Here is a 21,408-nt window from a genome sequence, read left to right as displayed (position 1 = left end):
AAAGAGCATGAACAAAGAACATGTAAAAACAAATGCAAAATTTGCACAATCTAAAATGAGAAACTGTAACTGCAAGTAACAAAGTCTGAGCCATGGTAAAGAGTTACATTGAACACCAAGCTGATCAGATAACTCCCTGGTTGGTCTGAAGTCCTTCTATCTCCAGGATCTGTACAAATCGGCACATTATGCCAAAAGTCTTCTCACTGGGTGAGCTGCTTTGCAATATACTTCACATTGTTAGAAAAGGCTCCAGAAGGCCTTGGGGACATCAGTATCAGGGGCTGGAGCTGGACAGGCTCTTTCATCAGCACTTCTCCTTCCCTTTGCCAGCCAGGACCTCACATACTGTTCCGGATTGAACTGTCCTAGTGATGGTCCATTACATTTAATGAAAACCAGGCTGGACAGTCGGCTGACAGAGAGAGCATTCCTTTTTGCAGTAAGGATATCGTTCATGCAGCTGAATGCCCGCTCACACTCACTAGTGGAGACAGCGATGGTTCGGACTGCTTTCAGTAGAGGCTCCATGGCAGCAGGTGTACGGGATGCCCTGGTTTCCTTGTATTCGCGAAAGCCCTGAACAGTCTCTCTTCTGTCCACTTTCAGCACTTCGCACAAACGTAGCACCTCTACGTCCCCATACTGTACGTCTAACTCCTCTTCAGGCCAACTTCCAGGATGGATAACTTTCATGTCCTGGATTAGCTGATTGTCCCGGGCCTCCCGGCCATGTAATGGGATTTCTCTTGTGCTGACATGAGAGGAGGTTGTGGAAGTCATTCTGTGTCTCAGATTCTCTACCATACTGCGGAAAAACTGACCTGCATGAATCTGTACAAGCCTGCCATTCTCACGCAGGGCAACACCCTTGAAGGACTTCTCAGCTAGAGCTGTATGAACTGTAGTCATGTGTGGGCCAGGCATGGTGACCATGGAATCAAAAACTCGTATTTCTCGAGTTAAGAGCCCATCTGCTGTAGGCAGTGTCATCTCTCTTTTTTGGAGTTGCCGAGAGAGGTCGCTGAGCTCTGTGAGCGCATCGTACATCAGTCCCAGATTGCTGACAAACGTTGCAGATGTGAGCACATCATCCAGGCCCTTGTACTTTGCTCTGTCTCTGGAATCCCTGCTCGTGTCGTTTGCAGCATTTGTGAAGTGATCATGAAGCACTCTGTAGTTTTCCCAGACTGCTCTGACGCTCCTTTCACTTGAAGCCACCCAGCGGATGGACAAAACACGCCCTATCACCAGGAGACGCTGTCCGACTGCTTGCGCACACTGCGCTAACTGCCTCTGATTTTTGGGGGAGGCATGGAACAAGGAATAGAGTTTGTCAAAAAAGATCTGGAAATGATTGATCCCTGAGACCTCCTTGACCACATCCCCAACTGCTAGCTCTAGACGATGATTGGAGCAGTGCCACACAAACAGGCTTGGGAATTTACTACACAACTGGGTAGCAACGCCTGTTATCTTCCCTAGCATGACTGAAGCCCCATCACTTGCAAAAGAAACGAAACACTGACCTAAAAAGTCCTCGTTAAAATCTCTTCCAAGACACTCCATTAACGCCTTTGTGATGTCATCAGTCGTTGTTCCATCCAACTCGATCAGCTCCCAAAAAAACGTTTCGGGCTCAGCATCAGCTAATGCTGAGCGTAGACACACAACAAGCACCGTTTTACCACTAATAGTGGTAGATTCATCGACCAAAACACAGAGTTTTCTTTGGTTTTCTGTAATGTCTTTTGCCATTTTTTTCTTCAGCTCATGAGCTATGTGGTCGATGATTTCGCCACAGGTTTTATTGGAGTGCAAAACCCTGCCCACGTTCAGCCCATTCAGTTTCTGTACATTCAAATCAATTGGCATGTCTGTGAATGGCCGGCTATGTTTGCCAATTTTATATGCCGTTCGAAAAACTCTGATAGTGGTTGTCTAATTCAGATTTATGCATAGACTGCACTTGATGTTGAATAGTTTCACGTGAAGCAGATGTAAGGATGTCAGCAGCTTTTACATGGACTTGTGATTCTTTATGTTCTTTGATTTTTTTTTCTCAGGCTAGCTTGTTGTTTGCCCTTGTCAACACCGAAATGAGACACTGCACACTCACCCCATTCAGTTGACAGTTTCAGTCCTTGTCCAGTGTGTATTCCCAAAGATTTGACATCTCTGCATATCCGACATCCTAGCTTCTTATCTTTAAGAAGGAGCCATGCATTGGTCTTGCAAAAAATATTGCACCTGGTCCGTTGTCCAGCAGTCAGGTGCATCGCTTTGCCCGGTGTTGGTGGTGGCAGTTGAGCCAGCAGCAGCTAACGTTAGAGGCTCTGGAGGAGGCGGCGGAGCTAGTGCTAATGCTAATGCACTAGAACTTGGAGCAGGAGGATCAACCAAAGAAAGCTCCCTATCAGACACAATTTCCAACACAGGCACAGCATTCTCTGTATTTGAAGTTTCTTCCGGCGACAACCGCTGTCTTTTTGCACTTTTATTAATCCACGCTAACATTTTAGAAATGCTAATTTGTGACGTGACTTGCTTTCCTTCTCTCGGGGGCGTGCCTGCTCTGTTCTATCACTCTACATAGCCACCCACTGGGTGGGAGTTGCACTGCATAAACACAACACACGTGCATCTAGGTATGTAAATTGTAAAGCATTAAAACATGGTTTTACTAACAGTTTTCAGTATGTTGTTACTTCGGCATTATTATTATTATTATTTTGAAACGTATTACTATTAAATCACGGTCAAATAGGTTAATTTTGACATAGTCGTTTTCACCACAGTATTTACATGGAGAAGATAAGCCCCGCCCCCTCTCCAGCACGTTCTGTTTGAATGACAGGAGTAAACAGCTGACAGCCGCTGTGAAACTCCAGCGGTTAGAGCGATGAGAATGTCCGTTCGGCACCTCATGACGCATCTACTGAGTACCGGGCGGCTGTATATATATATATATATGGATGTGTAGCCGGCGCTACTGTTTTCTGAGGATTAGCTGTCAGATCATTTCTTCACGTGGCTGGGCCGCCACTGGCCCTTTAAGACACACCCCCCTTCTTTAGTCAGCTGGCCCTTCCATATAAGGAAAACGCGCAGCTGTATGCAGTTCAGCATCTCCCGCTACACTTTAAATGCCCACTCACTCCTCACCCAAATCAGCTGTGACTATTACGAGTGTTCTTGTTCCAGTTATCGTTGTCTGGCTGATAGGCGTGTATTCCCCCTATACGAGGTATGTGAAGCTGCTGTTAGGATTTGTAACATTCAGTGTAGGCCTACCACTGAATTGTTAACATGTGGCCTGTAAACGCCAGGCTTCTTGACAGCCCCAGCAGAGACTGTGCAGAGAATCACCGTTGCAGAGGTGTCCAGTGAGGTGATAATTGAGTGAATGCGTTTGCATCAGAGGTAGGAGATTAATTGTATGTACACTGAAGGACATTCATATAAGTCTTTATACAATTTCTAATCTCCTTTCTCCATTTATTTTAGGATTAGTTTGCTACCGTTTTGCCTACCTTCTATGTTTTGCTTATTGACTAGTTTGTTGTATTGTGTACAAACTAGTGATTTAATCTTTAAAGCGACAGCACCCTCATTGTAACGACCCACTCTGTCCTACAAGGTCTAATACTGTCTCTGTGCTTATACTTCTTCAGTGACGATCCTGGCCATACTGTGGAGTGGAGCATGTGGTTTGCTGGGCACTTTTTGCATGCAGATATGGTTGATTTGTAGTGAGTGTTTGATTGAATACAGCTACATGTGGTGATATTGTGGTTTTGGGGAAACCCTCAGCAGTTGGCCAGAAGAATCACTTTTTAACTATCATTATGTGTGATATTGTAATTATTATAGTTATTCTCTCCTTGTCAGAGCCAGCCTTCAATCGTGGGACTTATGTGTGTCGACTGAGAAAGCTGAATAAGTTTTAATCTGCATTTTGTACTACTGAACTTTTACTTGATTATTTATATAATAAACGTTTGTAAACATTTGAACTTGAGGCCGCGTCCCTGCCCATCCTTTTATTCTTATCTGCGTGACTTGTCCTAAGGGCTCGTATTGGGGAACCCAGGTTAGCGTTAAGTATCCTAACCCCCTTTTATTATCGCAGCCCCCCCCTCCCCGGTGGGGCAGGTCACAGATGTATAATAAGAACGGCGGGAGAGTGTTGAGTACTGGCACGGTGCATGAGTACCGGAGTACCGCCAGCATGCCGGTACTGAGCAAGAAGTGCCGGTACTCCATGGGTCAGAACCAGAAGTGCCGGTACTGCGTACCGGTGAGTACCGGCCCAATTCCAGCACTGGGTATAACATTTATTCTGCTAACACGTCCAAAAAACATCCAAGCCACCAGCTATATGGCCAATCCGTAACTCTATTCCTCTTAATTTAAAGTAAATCACAGCTTGTAAAACCTTCAAAAATGAAGGTAATTCAGTGGCGAAATTGTTGAAAAATAAATGTATAATAGACAGATAATATCCTATTAAACTGTACCATCACCTGGATATCAAGATTAATGCAGTCAATTAAACATTTTAATGATTAACACCAGCATAGTGAAACAAATCAACATACAGTTACACAGTATGGTGTTGCAGACTTGATTTCAAAGTGAGATATTCATTCCAGCTCTGAGTAACAGACTCAAACTGACGGATTCATTCTGTAACATCTCCCACATGTACCCCTTTGTTCTCCTCCACATCTTCCAACAGAGGGGGCACAAACTTGTTGGTGTTTTCACTTCCGCGCTGAGTCATAGTTGGCAACAAACCAATCACAAGTTTCTTTTAAAGCTGTAAGTGAGAGCAGGAAGAATGAAAACAGGGAACAGATGTAATCAAAATGTGCTTCATGTAAAAATGCTGCATCGATGGCATCCAAACAGCCACTCCAACGGTCAGTCCCACCTTGTGTGAATGGTGTGAAGGTGAACTCTGGCAGGTATCGGTGCATCTTAGCATTGCTGGCTGTCTTTTTGAATTGGCCGTCTGCTTTACTGGTATCAAACTAAAGGTCAAAGATTAAGGTAAGTATACAGAACTGATGATGAGACATATTTTAAGCAATAGTAAATGGTTATAATTACACAAGTCTGTAAATTACATGATAGTTGAACAGCTAATATTACAGTATTTTATTTTAAAATGAATTTGAAGAGAACCTTTAACTGACTGCAACGAGAATATATTTCTCAGTGAAGAAGTTTGCAGCTTTTATTTTTCTCATAGTAATTTAAAAGTAAAAGTGTTTAAGAATACATACATGGATGGATAATTGACTGAGATGGGATGACCTTTGTTAGATTGCATTGTGAATTGTATGGTTTACTTTGATGGGCAACAATGCTTAAAGGTGGGGTAGGTAAGATTGAGAAACCGGCTCGAGATACACTTTTTGTTATACTCCATGGAATGCTCTTAACATTCCGATAGCAATTAATATCTTAAGTGCTTTGACAACAAATCCAAAACAAAATGTCATCTGTGGAAGCTGTAGTACTGTAAAAAGCACGACCATTCATTTGAGCCGGCCCGGCTAAAATAACTGGATGGCCTACCTGCCTGTCAGCCTTCCATCTGTGCACAAACGTATCTCGTGCCCTCATTGGTTCTAGCGCACTCGAGCTGGTTTCTCCAAAATGACCTACCCCACCTTTAATATTGGCAATTTGTACCTGTAGTGTCCCCACCAACATAAGTCTGAACCAAGAGGAAGGTTTACAGATTAATCCAAACAACCTTGCTTGATAAAAACTGAAACTGCTGCACATCTAACATTTTAAAAATGGTATACCCCGTTTATCTAGGCCCGTTTTATGTATATATATATATATGTCACACTGTGGGACTGCAGGAAACGGTATCTCGAGATTTCTGGATGTATATATAACACATGTAGTAATTTTGAAAATAAAGCTGACTTTGATCTGGCGTGCAGACTATATAAACATTGGTTAACTTGGCATAATTAAAAGGATACCACAACTTCTCCTTTAAAGTCCAGTGCTTGTACAACTGCTTCTGCTGCCTCTTTGATGGACACTTCTTCTTCCTCTCCAACTGGAACCAGTGCACAGGACACAGGCATTCATCAGGATTTCATTCTGCCTTAACTACTTGTATGCTTTGAATGAGAACTCACCAGAGAGAATGACTGGATCGACCTCTGGATACTCCCTCAGGACCCACAGGAAGAGACGAGCCAGGTCTAAAGAGTAGATGAACTGTCTTCTTGGGGATCCGGAGCCCCAGACCACCAGGGGCTTCCCCTCCTCTGATCATCGGACAATTGAGAAAAGGATTTATATAGTTCCATGTATCCCCACTAAACCCGTAGTATCAGCTTCATAGTCAGATAATAAATATATTGCAACAACACAATCCATTTTCTAAAACAAAACATGTTATACAATTATGAATCTGAAATGAGCATAATAGGGCCCCTTTAAATAAGACAAAGGGCAGCAAAATATTTGGTGTTGTCAGAAATAGTTGTTATATCAACAGGGAAACGTTACACTATGTAACTTACTTTGAGCAATGTAAGCTTTGTGTATGAGGCCTGGCAGCACATGGCCGTCCTCAATGCTGAAGTTGTCATGGGGACCAAACACATTCGTGGGAATGACAGCTGTAAAGCAACGCCCATACTGATGGAAATATGCCCTGTGAAACATACACACAGTTTAACAAACAACTCTTATTCATGCGATAGTGGTAATTTACTAAATAGTACAAAATCTACAAGTTCCCACCTGTTATGAACATCAATCATCCTCTTTGCATAAGCATAGCCGAAGTTCGACTCATGAGGTGGACCGTTGTGGATCTTGTGCAGAGAAGTAAATTAAAGTTAAAAGTCGCCATTGTCCATACTTGCTGATACATGCTAGTTAACAGTACACAAATAGGGGCTTATCACCATGGTTTCATCGATAGGGTAGGTGGTCTTATCAGGAAAGATGCAGGTGGACAGACAGGAAACAACTTTGACCACGCCGACTTCATGTGCCGCCTGCAGCACGTTATCATTGATGTAGATATTGTTTCTCTGAAAGGCACAACATATATCAGTGACATCAAAAACCTATCTGTAAAGAAATGTTAGAAAACAACAATCTACAATACAACAAATTCTACTTTCAACACATTTCAAACAACCGTTTCAACCATCTGTGTTACTTCTTTAGCAGTGATTGCACCACTTCTTCATACCCAAAAGTCCAGGTTGTATTTCATGTTCTTGAAAAGACCCCCAACCATAGCAGCCAGGTGAATGACGTGTGTTGGCCGATGTTTTTCAAACACCGTCCGTGTCTCCTCCATGTTCCTAAAGAGTGAGGCCACAACAATTCAGAATGAGAAAAGTGCACAGACATATTGTGTTTTTTTGTTACAAGACACATGTTTCAGGCTAGGGGAAGTATGCCTTACATCAGGTTGACATCCTTGGAGGAGAGGAATATCCATTCTTCCCCCTCCTTGGCTCCCCCCTCCTCTCTGACCACATGCTGTATGGCCCTGCCCACCAAGCCAGACCCTCCTGTCACCAACACCCTCAGAGGAGCGGAGTGATCACTCTGACAGTTCATCTGGAAAAAGCAAGGCACATGAAAACCTAAAGCATTATACAAACAAACAAGGTATGAGTCTCTGCATATGAGACACACCCAAGAACAGTTAATAAGCTTCTTATGGTGGGCGTGTTGCAGGTGAATGCCACATCATTCAGCAGGACGTGTCAATATGTGTTTTACAAGTCCAAATACATGTTCTTACTTACAAAGAGCATTTAACAAGTTAAGAGTCTTGGTCAGCATACTAATGCAAGACAAATACAATGTCTAACAAATTCCTCCTATGTGTGAACCTACCTGGCAATAAACCCGTTTCTGATTCTGATAACTAAATGAATGAATATCTAACTTTCTGTAGCTATATTAGTTATTCGCTTAGATCTATTTCAGTGCATCCCAATACAAGCTTGATTTGTTGTTACCTGCTTCTCAAAACAGTAAACCCAGTCTGAACAGAACTATGCTGTGCAAAGACAGACAAGCTAACGTTATTAGCCAGAGTTGAAGTTAGCTATGCTAGCATGTAACCGCAGTCATATTTAATCCTGTGTTGTGAAAATGTAGCAAAATAAAAACTAAACCTGAATGTGGCAACTCTATCACAAGTAACAGGTATTCATCTTCGTTCTCCTACACCAAGTCAGATCCAAACAGACATGTAAAGTAATAGTTTTGTTACCTGTTAGCTGTAATTTAAACTACACGGACTGATGGAGTCGGTGTAAAGAGCATTGATGGTAAAGAGTGGCAGATGGAGAACTCGGCTTCCGGTCAGAACTTCAAAATAAAGTTTCATTGAGGTGCTGGGTCGTTTTCCTGCCACAAATAAATTCATTGTAAATCTCTCTCTCACTTTGAATTATTGCAAATGTGACAAAATCAAGAAACATTCAACACGTTATTACGTTTCATTCATTTATTGTGTTTCTCACGGAATGTTTATAGCCTATGATTAACTTTTATTTTGACATGTATAAATACGCTTTTTTTACATGTCAAAATAAAAGTTAATTACAGAATATTCCAAAAACAACTGCACGTTAATTTGATCTTTGTCATTTCTAGATATAGAATACAGTAGATTTGCTCTTGCATATGAGGTAGGATGCTACCTCATATGCAAGAGCAAATCTACTGTATTCTATGTCTTCTAAAGTAGAACACTCATCATTTAAATGACTAGAACTGGTTTCTGAATAATTTATGATTTTGTTTTAAATTTGGTCAAAGTAAATATTTTAGATGAGCTTCCGACCAGGTTGATGAAGCAATAATTGCTTCACATTTTCTGTCAAAATGAGTCTTAGAAACACATTATAAGCAGAGACTGATTATTAGTTATCACAGCCAGTGGACAGTTTCAGCTTCAGTTTGGTGTTTGATTTTCATTTTTCAAAAGTATTTTTTTTAAAAATAGGAGTTATGCAATAGCATTTATCACATTTTTGTAAAAGATGTGCTGTCTTGTAGATGTATAATCAAACCAGTATAATGTACTGGACTTCTAATCATTGATGTTTATTAATTATGCTTCATCCTTTTTAACCAATCCAGAAAAATTATGTTTTCATTCTTTTGGCCAAAAATAATACAAATCTTGAAATATACAGACGTGCACAATAATCAGATAGCTACATATCTAATTTCAGTGCAAAACCAGATACAAAAAGTCAGTCCTTCATTTGGAAAAACATCACAGAAAAAAAAAACTTTCAAAGATTTTGCATGTTTTTTATTTTAGTTGGTTTAACATTTATCATCGGCTGTGTCTGTCTACTGAGGAGACGAGAGCCTGCCAAGGAAGAGGATGGACTTGGTCTTATTGTGCCTGATGAAAAAGAGGAAGGGGTGGTCTGCTGTGAAGTGTTCCTCCCTCAACATACAGAATGATACCATTCCCGCTGTGGCTGCAGCCGCCTCCGTCCCCTCTTCGTTCACCTCCACGAAGGCTTTGTGGGCCACCGTGGACAGGAAGAGTCCTCCTTCACCGTTCATGCCAGACAAATCAGCCTTCGCAGAGCAGAACACGTCCGTCATGCCCAGTTTGGAAAGAGGCTCGTTCAGCTCGTAGTCTTCCTCAAGCTTGAACCTTGGCAGGTGAACGAGGACTTCAGAGTGGACGTCCATGTTTTCCCTCTTGGTCCAATCGTCCAGCTTCTCCTGTGTGAGCTCCTTCTCCAGCTGGAACAAAAACACACACCGATAATTAAGTCTTTGTTTAGCTAAAACAAATGCTTTTATTTATGTTAGTGATGTGCAGAACAACTATTTTTCACAAGTTCAGTTCCCTTGAGTTGTTAATGAATCGTACCTTTCAAACCTTTTGAGTTTGGATAGTTTTGCATATAAGTGACACAGTCACACTACATACACATTTGACCCATAGTGCAGCCCACCTCTTATAACATCTCTACAATGCATTACTAGTTTAAATTAAAAGAGATTAAAAACACCTATTATATGCCTAGACATAGCATCCCACTTGTAGGTAGACTATGTATGTTCAGTAGGACGTTACAGAAATGGCCCTAAAAAACGTCTATAGTCATTTGTGCATGCTTTCGTGTGATGTAAGAATTCCTGATCATATTTCAGTCATATCCGAGAAAGAAATACAACAAATCTTCATTGTAACATACACACATATATGTGTTTGTGTTGTCTCCTGGGTTCTGTAGTGCCCGGAGTCTGTCTTTTTATTTTTTTCCCTCCCAAACCCCATCCCCTCAGGAAGCCTTGCCTCCTGTCAGGTTATCATTGTAAATAAGAATTTGTTCTTAATTGATTTTCCTGGATAAATAAAGGTTCTACTACCATCTATGTTGTGTCCACATTATGACGCAAAGCTCACTAACTCTTCCAAACCCTGGACAAAAGACCAACCGAGGAGCTTTTGAATGCACCATTAACCTGCAATGCTATCTCAGAAGCATGCATGCTTACTATATAAAGACAATACAAATATTTGTATTAAGTCAGGTGGTCAATATCTCAAGATCTCTATTGCAAGACGCAAACAATGGGTACTTTCAGAGTCATTCCCCCGCATATCATTAGTGGTATAGATTCTTTAGTTTTGCAAGAGTGCAAATGGTTAATTATTTATGAACACCTTCTAATACACCTCTTGCAACCCTGGTTATGCCAGGTAGTTGCTTCTAGGTTCATCACCTTCAGCAGAGGGTCAGAGCCATCAGCGGCCTCCTCAGGCAGCAGGATGAACATGCTGAGCTCCTCATCCACGTACGGCAGCTCCAGGATCTGCAGGCCGTGCTCATCAATGAAGTTGTAGGGCAGCTTCTTCATCTGGTACATCATCTGGACCGGCTTAGATTCATTCTGAAGTGCACAAAAAAGAAAAGAAAAGCGGTCGGATCACCTTAGAAAGTCTGAATTTAGTTTGAAGCTCAAATATACATGTAGGAGCCATGATCGCTGTTGATTGGTTGGCTTGGGTCACATGGGTATGGGTGGCACTCATTATAATCCTGTTCACCTGTGTGAGGTGTGAGTGTGTGGAAGAGAGGGTGACACGGGGCCGTTGTACTTTTTTGTTGAGCGCAAGATTACAATTGCTTCGATTATAACAATGTATATGTCTGAGAACAGAGTTTTTTCATTAAACTACTATACTATGAAACAGAGCTTTGGATATCAGCAAGTACTTTTTTAGCGTGTCATACAACAGCAAACAGGCCCGGCCTCAGCCTCTCAGCGACTTAGTTTGTTTCCTGCTGTCGCTACAATACATGTCTCTACATCTGCAAGCCTCACCTGGTTGAGTTTAAAGGGCATCTCTTTGGTGTTTGCCTCATCAAAGCGGTTCATCCAGTTTCCCTTGAAGTAGATGGCATTAACCAGGGCCAACCTTGTCATAGGCGTGACTGTTCCTGACTTCAGAAGATCTTTAATCTTGTCTGAAAAGAGGACACTATCAAATGATTGCTTTACAAGAGAGATATATCATTTTTGTGTTCAATTAAGATTGCTCACTTTCTGTCTGCTGCTCGACCCAGCCGTTGATCTCCGCTCTGCACGCCTCTGCAGCTCCGATAAAATCTACAGCTTTCATATCTGCCTTGTAGTACTTTTGTGTAGCTGCGAGGAATTTCTGAAAAGAGCAGATATGTTGTGTCATTTAGAGTTATTGATTTAGTTGAAGTAACTAGATATTCTGTGATGAGTGAAAACTGAAAGCTTACCGGGAGGAAGTTGGCAGTATTTTCTCCGTACAGGCGGTTGGCTAGTTTCAGGATGTATGATGCAGATGGCGAGTTGATGTCAGCATTTAGAGACTGGAAATCTGCGTGGACGTCTTTACCAGAGCTGAATGAGAGGGCCTGTGTGTGAGGATGGAACAACAGACTTTATTCTGGGATCAAAAACGTGTTAAAGATTGTGAAAAGTAAGAACGGTTCACTTTTCTTGAGCTATGTAACTGTAACAGCTTTTAAGACCAGATGTTTAGTCCTACGTGTTGCTATACATGGCTGCTATGAAGCATATTAGCTTGCCTGCCTTATGGAAGACATTTTCTTTATGACTTTATAAGATTTAGTTGTGACTGTTGTTGTTAAAGCTATGTGCCTGTTCTACAAATTAAACAATATCATTCTATAATTAAGGTATGCAGACATGCAGGCCTCCATTCTTTTGTGTACTTGTTGTTAAGGTTTTTTTTTTTAAGGCTAAGGTCCAAATAAGGGAATGAAAGTGTATACAATTATAATTTAGATAGACAACAGCGTTCTTCCAACTTTGTTTCAACAGTTTTAGGAAGGCTATTTCCTGTTTCTGCTTCCCTGCTAAGAGTCAGGAATGTAACAACCTCAGGGTGAACTGGAAAGGCTCCACATTTATCTAAGTTTACAGAGGAGTTTGGATGCTGTTGCAGTAATCGATTTGTGATGAGATGAAGGCATGGATAAGGGTTTCGGCAACAGAAAAAAAATCGTATTTTTAACCCATATTTTTTGAGGAAGGAGCATATTGTCCGGATGGTTAATTCTCTCCTGTAATGGGATTCATTTGTTAAACTAACATGACTTGACTTAGTATCCAATTTGACTAATGCTCTAATGCTCTTGAATGCAGCCTTTAAAGTCAGGAGGAAAGCCTTTCCAGAGAAGAAGAAGCTGATATAGCAGCAGATTAATGCTCAATCATTTGGAAACAAACAACAACACATGGGTGAAATATTCATAACTCTTTATACCTTTGAATTTATAGAGTATTTCTATATTCGGTATGCTTTTGTGTTGCTTGTTTTTATTAATCATTAACCTGCTGAACATGAAAATATTCATTTAGGCTAAAGCTAACACATTTCCAACAAATAAATCATTAATCAAAAGAAGAACTAAGCTCGAAGGATTTACTACCTTTAAAAGCAAAGCGGTTTCGTGAATTGAAATAACTCAATGTACTACTTCAAGCTTTCACAACCATCTGCTTTCAAGCAAACAGTACACTTCTTTGTTTCACAGGTGCATACTGAGGTCAAAGTACAGGTGCCATTAGATGTGGCGTATCTGTAGACACACCTTTAATTTATGCCTACATACACACCTGAACTTCTGAACTCACAAAATGTTTTATTGAAACAGACCAGCATGAATGTTTCAAAATGCAGATATATTATTTCAGCTGGGCAACAAGTGGAAGAGAGGAAGCATGTACTAGAGCCAGTGTGCTGACCTTTGCCATCTGAGCAGCGGTATCTCCTTCAGCCCCCAGGTGAACCATAGCCAGGGCGGAGCTGATGCTAAACGGGGAGACAAAGATGTTCCCGGCTGGATTTGCTTCGCTCAGAGTGCGGAACAGTTTCAAGGCGAAATCTGTGTTTGAGCTGCTGATGCCGGCCATGACGGAAAATGTACGGGTTTCCTGTAATGAGAAAATCAATATACAATTATTTATTTTAAAATACATTACACCTACATTTTATTTTGTTTATTTGAAACAAAACAAACACACAGCGTTAAAGATGGCAGTAGGAGCAAATTCCAATTATTTTGGAGTATTTGAATGGATCTCACTTTGCCAGGTGTTGTGTTTATTTCTATTTTCAATTGTCAAATAAAATGTAAATGCTATTACATGTTATTCTTTTTACACTTTATGACCATGTAAGTAACTTGGAAGTATTAAAGAATACAATTAATACATAGGCCTGTATGCCTAGGCAGTGGCGTTTTCTCCCGGAGGCCAAGGGAAGCCAGGCTTCCCCTGTTTTTTCGGATTGTAGTTATAATTTAAATAAATAAATACAAACACTTTGTTTTGTTTCGATAATTCTCCTTTGCTGTGTGTTGCTGCCGGCCCGGCTCTCCCCCATTCTCATTGAGTATTTTACAAAGAGTGAAACAAACAGCGCCCCTCTAGATGTTATGGTGAAACAGTAGATTGCACTCACTGTTGCGAGAGGAGGCCAGCCGAATCTAGCTTCCCTTGGTGAAAAAAAATGGAGGGATTGACCAATCAGATGAGGCCCACGTGATGCCCCTGCCAACCTGTGATTGGTCAGGGCCATGCCAAGGGAAGCTAGCCGCCTCTTGCTTCCCTTCAGAGGCGGCTGGCGGCTGGCGATTTGATTGGACACTGCCATCCAATCAAATCACATCAACATCAGTTTTAATACTGTAACTGTCATCACCGCCGTTAGAAATTATCAAGCAAATGAAGCATTATGGAGGGTGGAGATTTGGCGTACTTAATCAAACATAACTTTACTAAACTTCCGCTACAGCAGCAACTAAAAATTAAATCAGATGACAGGCAAATGCCCGCACTCGAGCTGTGTGTACGCAGAGGAAAAAGGGAGAGAATCGGACGTTCAATGAGGACAATTATGTCCGCACGGAGTGGCTAACTGGAAGCGCTAAACTTCAGCGTCTAATTTGCTGGCCATGTCTTCTTTTTGACAAGGATTCGTGCTCCCTGAACAATCCTTGGGCAACTTCAGGATTCATCGACCTTGCCAACCTGTCACGGGCAATTGAGAGGCACGGTAAATCCAAAAATCACATAGATTGTGTGATTGTCTGCATACATTAATAAGTAAAATGCTTAAATTAATAAGGAGAGAGTTTCAGCTGGAGAGTGCGTGCGGACCTGTCGGTTAGATAACAGGCGTGTGCAAGTCCTGCATCTGTGTGATACCAATGTGTGTAAAATGATACCGGGCGCTGTAATCACTCATCTGGTTACGTTATTGACCACCCCCCGACCCAAAAAATGGGCTTCCCCTACATTTTCCCCCACGCCACGCTACTGTGCCTAGGTAGAACAAGTAAAAGGTAAAAGCTGTAGCTTTTACCTTTTACTTGTTCTTTATTTACCTACATTTTGTTGGACCTTGTATACTTTTTCATTATCTATTTGCACATGCAGTGTATTGGCATTGTGGTTATCGAGATGCTTATTCAAGAGACTTTTATTATACATTCACCGCCATAGTTCAACCACTTAGTTAATTTAAAGGAAATTCAGCATTTTAGCGAGTGATGATGGCAGAATATATTAAGCAACGAATAATGTATTACATTTTGGTAACCTTTAAGCTGACAAGTAACATTTATGGAAGCATTTATAGCCAAAGTTGATATAATATATTGTATTTTATTTCCCCACATGTTTCTGTCACGCAGTCTCCACTAGGGCGTGTAAAGCTGCGCTAACTTACCCGGAAACGACCGCACACGAGCATCTTTACATAGCAAACTAGCTAGTTTTAAAAACACCATAAACATGACGCTGTTTCAGGTCTATTAGCCACATCTTTATATTACCTTATTGTCCTTGCGCAACGACTGCTGGCACGAACTCAACGTGTGAAGAAGTGAAAGCGAAAGGTAAAGACTCACACAAATCCGAAAAAATCCCCTGAAAACAGAGAATCCACAATGTGCAGGGACAGTGGTAAAGCCCAGAGGAAGAGAGCTGCTCATTTATACGAAACACAGTCACTGCAGTCTGTGGGTGGGACGCGTGACTGGGCGATAAGTGACTGAGTGGTAATAAATACCATTATTCCGGAGAGAGAAATAAATTACCTGCCGATTCAAGTTTGAACACATTTAACTGAAAGCGTGCTACTATTTGAATTAATGAAAATTATATAATTGAAATGTTTTGATACCTGTGATGACTGATAAGGGATGGAAGCAGGGGCGTAAAAACATGAGCCCGAAATCCCTGAGAAGGACCCCACCCATTGTCAGCCACAAATCAAACTGAGCGTTTTTTATTTATATTTAATAATTAAAACATTTGACCTTTATCTTTTTTCAATTAATGCTTCAATTATATTTCCTGCAAATATTAGATTTCACTACAAATCCAAATGTTAATGCCAAGCCTAACCCACCCTGTCTTGTGGAGATGCAAACAAAAAAAGGATCTAGGATGTGTAATATGTTTGGGTGTAAACTCGCAATTTAAATGCATATAAGATACAAGTCCAAAATAACTCAGCAGGACTCCACCCGTCTCACACATTGTCCCACAAACCAAAGTAATTCATAATCACGAAATCTATATATTTTCATTTAATGATTTAGTTATATTTCCTTCTAAATCATATTTTTCCTTACAGTCTTAGCTTTCAATTAAATACTTTTCCAACCTGTCTTGTGGAAATGCCCAAAAAACTTTACATTTATATTTTAATATGAGAAACTAAGATACGTGATAACTGTGTGTTATTACATTACATGTCACTTGTTAGACACTTTTATCCAAAATACATTCAATACCGTGGGCAATCCCCACAGGAGCAATATGGGGTGAAATGTCTTGCCCAGGGACACAATGACATGCTGACTGCAGCGGTATTCAAACCAGTCCCCCCCTGATACGAAGATCAGCGCACTAACGCACTGAGCCAAATCCTCCCCTATTGTGCAATATAAACGCATAAAATGTTATGTTATTAAACCCCCCTTATTACCAGGAATATTATGAATATTAGAACATGGTCTTGTTGTCCTATTTGGCCCCTGCTAGAAGTGAGTTGGCCATTTTGAAGTAGAAATAATTAGTTAAAATTGTGTAAGTTGAGTAATATCACTTTAAATGTTCTCAGTGTCATCTCGATGATCTGGAGACGTTGATTTTTTATGGAAAACCTTCAGGATTAAACAAATGTACCCTATTTGAAGCATTTGAAACAGGATATTGAGCAGGTGTTTATTTTTCGCCCAGGGTAGAAATTGAAATACACTTTTATTTTGTGTTTATGGGCTTGAAGGATAGATTTAACTGTGCTTAGCCAAGAAGGAGCAGAGGTTATTCTTTTGAAACATTTCATGTGTAGAAAGGTGTGCCTGTGTGATTTACGGAGTAGAGATTATATCTTGTCTCCACCTGTCACGGAGGCTTACAGTACAGCCTTGGCAACCATTGAAACATGATAAACATTTCTGATTCATGGCAACCCTTGGACCCCAGACCTCTCTGTTGTATAACAACCATCATATAGCCTGTCCCACTATAGAAGTGATCCTCCGCTCTTTCTTCCTTACATATGAGTTATATTTACATAAAGTATATACCAATATAATATCTTATACCCCTTAAACAAACCATTCCCTTCTGCTCAATTCATTGTGTTAAATAAGATATTTTGTCCTATTAAATGACCCTCCTAAATTAAGAATGCTTCCTAATTTAGATCAGGAAATATCTAGGCAAATAGTAGGGAGACTTCACAAGAATCTGACCAAGGATTTGATACCAGCACTCGATACTTGCCGCTTCTCAAAGGTGTTGAGCGGCGATAACCAGCCATGCCCTACTGCACTATCTAAAAAAAGAGAAAGATATACTTAAACCAACTTTGCTTGGCTTGGTTCTTTCTGACAAAGTGTCCAACATGAAAAGAAAAACATTAAAACACAAATATGAAAAGAGATACTCAAAGAAACATTGCATTTATAATTAGTTAAAACAATGCATAAGTTAATTTCTTGAGACTAAAAAACAAACCTGAATGAAAATGAAATTAAACAAGTGTTTATTGAAATGATATACAAAAGGCAAAGTGTTTATGTTATTAATGTATACTTATGTCATGGGTTGTTTAGTGGCTGCAGGATAAGGAGAGGACATAACATGTGTCTTTCACTAGAGGGAGCCAGAGAGACGTGCTGTAGATTTTATTTTATACATTTGCATACCGTACCTGACTTTCACTACAGTATTTTTAAATAAAAAAAATCTGTTTTCTGGAAATTGAGTTAAGATGTATAAGTGATAATTAAAGAGAAACCCTTTGGTCGCTCGATATAAATATTCCACTCATTATTGATCAATCCGTTTCCAGTAAAAAAATAAGAAGCATACTAATACATTGTGGTTGCAGATACTGTAAGTGCACATATGCCCTCTGAGTTAGCGGGGAATTTGGGGAAGCTCACATGCAAGCTTTAGTCCTCCCCAGGCCTCATCTTGCGGAGGGAGCCTCAACTGAGCCGAAAATGTGGCGCACCAATGCAGCACAATTGTGTGGCGCGGCACGGTGGCGCCCCCCTCGACGCTCGCGAAACAGAGGGCCTGATCATATAACTTTGCGTGGGGCCTCATGTTGGCCAGGGGCGGCCCTGGTCCTCCCCTCTCTTAGGTGTTCTGTTCCCACATTTGACATTGGCCTTTCCAATAACAGCAGCATCTTTTTGTCCTGTCAACATGATCCATCATCATAATCTGTTCACATACTAAGCTATGTCATACGTAAAGGAAAACTGAACATGGGAACAAAGTATATCCTTGAGGAAGTTGAAGGCAATGTCAGACCTGAAGCTCAATTTCTTTCCATTTGATTTCTAGGGTAAAGGTTGCAAACATTGTTGATAATGTATAAAGGCTAGCTTTACTTGCTATTTAGCTACATGTGTTCTTGCTAAATTCTATTGCGTTTTGAGTTATTGTTTGATAAAAAAATACGTATTAAATGTCCATATTGCCCTCACTATTTTTTTTCTAGCTTTGTTAAATTGTATTTTTATGCATCATATTTGAAATATTGGACACATTTGTATAATACATGTAACATCGTATTATGTAATGTCTTCCAGCCTATAGTAAACTATGAAGTTTCGCCCAACCTTTTAGCGCCACCTTCAGGTAAAGTAGTTTTGAACAACTGTGACAACATCTTACTAAGGCCACGTTTACACGGAGACGAAACGGAGACGAAAACGAACCTTAGTCAATATCAAAAAAGTCTTCCGTCCACACGAAATTGGCTCAAGAAACGTGTCCGTCGTCCACACGAGACCGCTCGACCAGCTGTAGTACATATGCAGGGCCTGTAAGTGGCGCTGTACTTCCGCCACAAAATACACCAAAAGCAGCGAATAAGACCTCCCGAGCATGCTTGCCATGGTTGCCTGGTTGCCCTTCTGTTTATTCTCCGCTGTGGATTTAGCAACATGTAGTTCATGTAGTTCTCCATGTCCACTTGTTGCTGATGGTTGTGGTAGAGGAGCTTTAGATTTTACACTAACATCTGTATCATGGTCAGTCGCGTCTGGATCACGAAAGCAACCCTGTTATCCGCCATTGTTGTTGTTGGCGAAACACATCCGCAATGGCGCGGGTGACGCGGGGGTGAGCAGCAGAGGTGGGGAGAGGCAGGGCTATGGCGTAATCGTTATCAGGAAATGATCGTATAGGGTGTACACACGGAGCCGTTTGGCCCCCCAGAGCATTTCGTCCGCAGATCTACCCACCTTGGGAGCCGTTATCGTTATCCGCGTTTCCGTGTCGGCCTCGTGTGGACGAACCGTCCATACGATAGAGAACTGTAGCGGATACAACCCATTTCGTCTCCGTGTAAACGTGGCCTAAGTAGTTCATTTTCAAGTCCCTTTTAATGGGTAACCCCGCATAAACATCATATCCAGTACTTTCAATTATGCATTTAAAGATCTGTTTAATTGGATTTGTGTAAACTCCCGTACCATTCAAACTACCCTAATCAAACGATGATGTTAAATAATTGCAGGGTTATGGTTATTACTGACTGCCTATTATTACTCAAGAGATGTATTTTGAGTCATTTTATCCGATGCTCCTCGAGAGATAAAGACATTATAAGACTGATTTACAAGCTACAACTGCCCATTACTTAACTGTTTTTAATTAAATGGCTGCGGCTGAGGAGGTAGAGTGGTCGTTCGCCATTCAAAATGTTGTGATTCGATCCCCAGCCCCTGCATCAACATGTCAATGTGTCCTTGGGCAAGATACTTAACTCCTACTTGGGGTCCGTGAAGGAACACCACAATAAAGTTGGAACTTGAACTTAGCTGTCTAGTACTGACTGGTGGCACACTTCTCTCCTCCTACATGACCTCCATAAACCTCATCACTGCTATTCTGACTTATTTACGAGCTAGAGATGAAATGGTAGTAGCTTGCCACCAACAAGTGGGGCATGAGGGAGGTGTGTATTTCACATTGTTTATCTTACTTTACATTTGTCCTTCATCATGCTCATGAAGGACTCCTTAATACCCATGACAGTGTTAAAACGGTTGTACACAGCGGGGAACCATAGCTGCAATGGTTCCTTCCAGCCGGACAAGTTACAAAACAAATAAAGTCCTGTATCCCCTAATGTCAGCCTGCTGAGCTGCAGCAGCGATGACACAGAAGGCCTAAGCTGTAAAAACAAACGCCTGGATATTGTGGTGTTGTGGAAAAAAAAGCGAGAGTAAACAGATGCAATGGGATGAGTTTTTTGTGCCACAACAATGTTGGATAGCGGTTTGAAGTCAAGGTCTGACAGCTAACCAGAGCTAAACATGAATTTACGGTACATTAAATATAACTTGATCCTTACCCTGAGCAATCCTTGGAAGTCTTAATTCTTGGACAAGGGTGGAGGTTTGACTGGCCCCACACTCTGGCCGTACTTTGACTTTTTAAGTTAAATAAAAGGAGTATTAATATTCTTCCGGATAGGTACAGATTTATTTTCTCTCTGAAAGTGAAATGAGAAGATAAAATGAACAAGGTGATATTGGTGGGTTTCATTTTCAGCACATTATTTGCTGTCCAGCCTACAACTTTACTGTTCGGGTTCACTCTAGTTGCTCAAAACATGCAGCACACTTCCTGGTCAGCACTGAACAGCAGATATGATTTACTAAAAGTTGTAGAGTTAGCAACAAGCTGATGAACATAGAGTAGCATTTAGCGTCTAGAGAGACAAATATTATTCTCAGACGTTTGTTCAGACCAAAAACACAGCTGAGCTAACTACATATTCTGAATCTGAAGATTGCAGATACCTGTTTATAGACATTATGACCCCACTATCTCCGAATAAAAAAAGTGTTTGTCTTTAGCTAACTTATTGTTCTTGAGCTAACTTCTTTAGCTTCTTCACTGGCTTGGCTCTAACTTTGTCCGTCTGCTTTTCAATGCATGACAGGGAGTTTACAGTTTAAAAGCTTGTTTGTTAGGAGAACAAAAAACAATACAGTAAATAGTGCAGTGAAACCAAAACTATTACCTAAATGAGGCAGAAGAGCTTTGAAAAAGATTAGTCAAGTGTTAATCCTCTGACGGTTTATCATTTGGCAAAAAAAAAATTGTGTCAGCTGATTAAAAGTAAAAAATCTGACTTTAATTTTGAGACTCAATAAGGTGAAATGTTCATGCAATGGTGTCTTAGTGAGTTTATATCTGCGGGGCCATGGTGAATAGTTCATGACATATCACTAGATACTACCTTAGCTGAATATTCGCAATGCTGACCTCTGCCTAATGCATCACCCAGGAATGAATGCTTCC

General features: G+C 40.8%; 2 protein-coding genes and 1 long non-coding RNA gene across 3 annotated transcripts; 1 reads left to right on the top strand and 2 right to left on the bottom strand.

Annotated features, from left to right (window-relative positions):
- The first annotated feature begins 2,903 nt into the window (after positions 1–2,903).
- LOC117560520 lies at positions 2,904–4,021 on the top strand. The gene is made up of 2 exons (XR_004571179.1): positions 2,904–3,247; positions 3,330–4,021. It is a non-coding gene; the product is annotated as an uncharacterized LOC117560520 (long non-coding RNA).
- Positions 4,022–4,539: 518 nt separating this feature from the next.
- Positions 4,540–8,356, bottom strand: LOC117560515 (GDP-L-fucose synthase-like). The gene is made up of 10 exons (XM_034237399.1): positions 8,285–8,356; positions 7,463–7,620; positions 7,244–7,358; positions 6,951–7,079; positions 6,784–6,857; positions 6,561–6,694; positions 6,171–6,302; positions 6,009–6,088; positions 4,937–5,036; positions 4,540–4,822 (listed from the first exon to the last, which is right to left on the bottom strand). The coding sequence occupies exons 2-10, from the start codon at positions 7,618–7,620 to the stop codon at positions 4,767–4,769; spliced, it is 978 nt and encodes a 325-aa protein (XP_034093290.1). The 5' UTR covers positions 8,285–8,356; the 3' UTR covers positions 4,540–4,766.
- Positions 8,357–9,322: 966 nt separating this feature from the next.
- On the bottom strand, positions 9,323–15,578 carry LOC117560514 (leukocyte elastase inhibitor-like). Its single transcript, XM_034237398.1, has 7 exons — positions 15,396–15,578; positions 13,303–13,491; positions 11,808–11,945; positions 11,599–11,716; positions 11,380–11,522; positions 10,777–10,944; positions 9,323–9,786 (listed from the first exon to the last, which is right to left on the bottom strand). The coding sequence occupies exons 1-7, from the start codon at positions 15,552–15,554 to the stop codon at positions 9,379–9,381; spliced, it is 1,323 nt and encodes a 440-aa protein (XP_034093289.1). The 5' UTR covers positions 15,555–15,578; the 3' UTR covers positions 9,323–9,378.
- Positions 15,579–21,408: the final 5,830 nt, after the last annotated feature.

Source organism: Gymnodraco acuticeps, unplaced genomic scaffold (assembly GCF_902827175.1).
Source record: "Gymnodraco acuticeps unplaced genomic scaffold, fGymAcu1.1, whole genome shotgun sequence".
Lineage (NCBI taxonomy): Eukaryota > Metazoa > Chordata > Actinopteri > Perciformes > Bathydraconidae > Gymnodraco > Gymnodraco acuticeps.
Note: the sequence above shows the minus strand (reverse complement) of the source record. Positions and strands in the feature narration are given on the sequence as shown.